The 2,805-nt window shown below is 44.7% G+C and overlaps 1 protein-coding gene across 1 annotated transcript; it reads left to right on the top strand.

The window, feature by feature from the left end:
- Window positions 1-338: 338 nt before the first annotated feature.
- LOC118753006 lies at window positions 339-2,630 on the top strand. Its single transcript, XM_036487857.1, has 3 exons — window positions 339-443; window positions 543-837; window positions 910-2,630. Exons 1-3 carry the CDS (start codon window positions 339-341, stop codon window positions 2,628-2,630), a joined length of 2,121 nt encoding a protein of 706 aa, XP_036343750.1.
- Window positions 2,631-2,805: the final 175 nt, after the last annotated feature.

Raw genomic sequence — 2,805 nt, 5'->3', positions numbered from 1 at the left:
GCGTCAAAACACCCATATCCACCAACAACAATGCATGTTTATATGAGAAACGCTTCCCGTCGTTGAACCCAAACGCGTGCCAGAAGAGTTCAGATGAAGATACAGCGCACATTTTTTTAATTATTTTTCCGCACTACACAACGTGCGATTTGCAAAAACTTGTCTTGCCAATTCGAGCAAGTGGGAAAGGTCGAGTGAAATTGGAAGAAAAATATTGAAAACAACTTACATGCTAGAAGCCACAAACACGACGAATTCAAGCTCACAACACATTGCTCCGATTCAAGATTTAAGACACTACCAGCAAAAATTAGCTACTAGTTGTGATTTATATAAAGATGAATTTACCGGATGACAAGCAGTTAGTACGTGAAAATAACATATCGAAAATGGGTTTGCATGCAAAACTGGCGTGGATAGCATTATTTTTTTGCTTGGGTTTGGTAAGCTGGCTACTACCGTCAACAATGCATTAATGGACTGTTTGTTTTTTTGTGAATCCCATCAAAAATAAATATACCAACAATGTGTTTTACATATAGATTGCTTTGGCCCATTGTGTACCGATCGAAGTCATCTATACCGGTGAAGGCTGTGATTGCCCGTCGAAGTTGGACTATACCGTAAATGTGCCAAGTGTGCCGAAATCAAAGAAATGCCCGTATACGCCTAGCGAGTACGGTTATAAGGTGGACGTACCAATTTCGCGTCCAGCAAAAGCGAAAGTGACATACAGTTTCGATTTCACAGTCGAAGAGCCACGTACACCGAAGCCTGCCAAACCGTCCACATTAAATCTGTTCGCCAAAGTCGATCGTGTGGCAGTCAAAAAGGGCGGTGAGTTTCGATTTAAACGAGTGTTTGCAGGCGTACGAATGATAAATGATAATAACAATTAATTTCTTAAAGATTGCGTAGATAGTGATACCGCACCATCTGCCCCGTCCACTTGCCGTTGTGGACAATGCGGCATCACCAAACCGCTCTATAGGTATGTATTCGACAATATGCCATCCCAACCGCCATGCAAGTGCCGGCGACCGAACTGTAAATGCAATCGTTGTCGCGCGGCTTCAACTCCATACTCGCCAAATGCGATTTTAAGGGGTCCTTCTCTAAGTGACATGACGCCAATGGCTATGAACTTGGAAACTGGTAGTGGTGGTGATGAAAATGATGGTTACGTCAAAGACGGCAGTGGCGGTGCGGAGGTTGGCGCTGTTAATATACGTCGTAAACGCGATTTACAACGCACACTCTTCCGACCTCGCAAGATGACCAGGGAACGCCCAGGTCGCTTTGTAAAGTTATACCACAAAAATCTGTCCGATACACCGCGCCGCCTATTTGACTTTGATGGCCTCTCTAACAAGCAGCTAGACCAACAACAAACTGCGAAGAAAACGAAGCGAAAGGCGAAGAGGACGCACTACAAACGTCAACGCTCACGGCTAGTGAAGCGCGACATCAAGGGTGAGTACGAACTGCTAGAAAAGGAGCGTGATCAGATGGATCTGACTTTGCCTGAAATCATACAATTCATGCCCGAAACATTGCGGCCCAATTTTAAGAGAGGTCAATGTTATTTCGGCTGTGGATCGAAGCGTCCCATCAACCCGCCCAAGTCAACACATAGTAACACCGACAACCCCGGCAACAGCAGCGACCCTAGCTCAACCGAATTCAATGTAAGCAGCAAAGAAGTCAACGAAAACACGGCCGCCACCATAACATACACCGACAGTAATAGCAGCAATGACGAAATCTTCGACATGAATACGGATAGGATTGCTGATGAAGACGCCAATGCAGATAAAGGAACTGATAATAACCAATTCACACAAACTGAGAAGATGACCATTAACGAAGAAAACTCAGACAAAGAAACACACAAAGACTCTGCCATACAAAATGACATCGGTTCTTCACACACAAAACGCCAAGCGGCAAACTATTATTCCGGTGGGTCAGCGTCATCGGCTGAATCAGCAAACCCCAGCTGTAGCGAGTGCTTGCCCGCATTGTTGACGAAAAGAGCTTACCGCGCAAATTTGCCGCCAGCGCCACCGTTTTCCACTAACCCAAATTACAAACCACAACAACCGACATACTCGCAGAAATCTGCATATTCAGCAGCGCAGCCAACAACAGAAAATGCGCCAACGTCGCCCTATTTTGACGATCGCATGGGTCGTAAGTACTTAGAATGGAATGATTACATGCGTGATGTGACCTCCGCATTGTCGGTGCCAGATCCGCTAGATCATCACGCGATTCCATTGCGATATGATGGCGATTTAGAATCACCAACACCGGCCTACTCCAGCAGTTACCCGCAAGATATGCCGCCAAATGCAGCAGCCCAAAACTATCCAGTGCAACATATTACTAACGAACAAATCGATAAGATAATCGCCGACATTGTTTATCGACATCCAGCTTTCATAGATGCCACATCGCACTTTGGTGGCGCGTTAGTGGATCCCGAACCGTGGCAAGAGCTGGAAACAGTAGCATTTCTTAAAAAACTTATCGATGGTCGGTTGAGTTTATGGTTTGGCAAAGAAGATGAACACAAATATGGTTTACCACCGCAGCTGCACAACCTCCAGCCGCCGCTCTACTACTAAACCCCCAACAAAAGCAATTATGATTTTAAAATTTGGTTTAACAAATTTTTAGTAGATACCACAACGCGCTTTCAGCGACCTGCCTGCTTCCCTAATTAGTAGTAATAACTGTAAATACTTAAATGTAATTTGAGCTGCAACTAGATAGTAAATAATAAATTTCCAGCTGCAATAT

The sequence above is a fragment of the Rhagoletis pomonella genome, unplaced genomic scaffold, assembly GCF_013731165.1.
Source record: "Rhagoletis pomonella isolate Grant_MI unplaced genomic scaffold, Rhpom_1.0 Rhpom_scaffold_00002, whole genome shotgun sequence".
Taxonomy (NCBI): Eukaryota; Metazoa; Arthropoda; class Insecta; order Diptera; family Tephritidae; genus Rhagoletis; species Rhagoletis pomonella.
The sequence above is the reverse complement of the archived record's forward strand: the minus strand, read 5'-3'. Positions and strand labels throughout refer to the sequence as shown.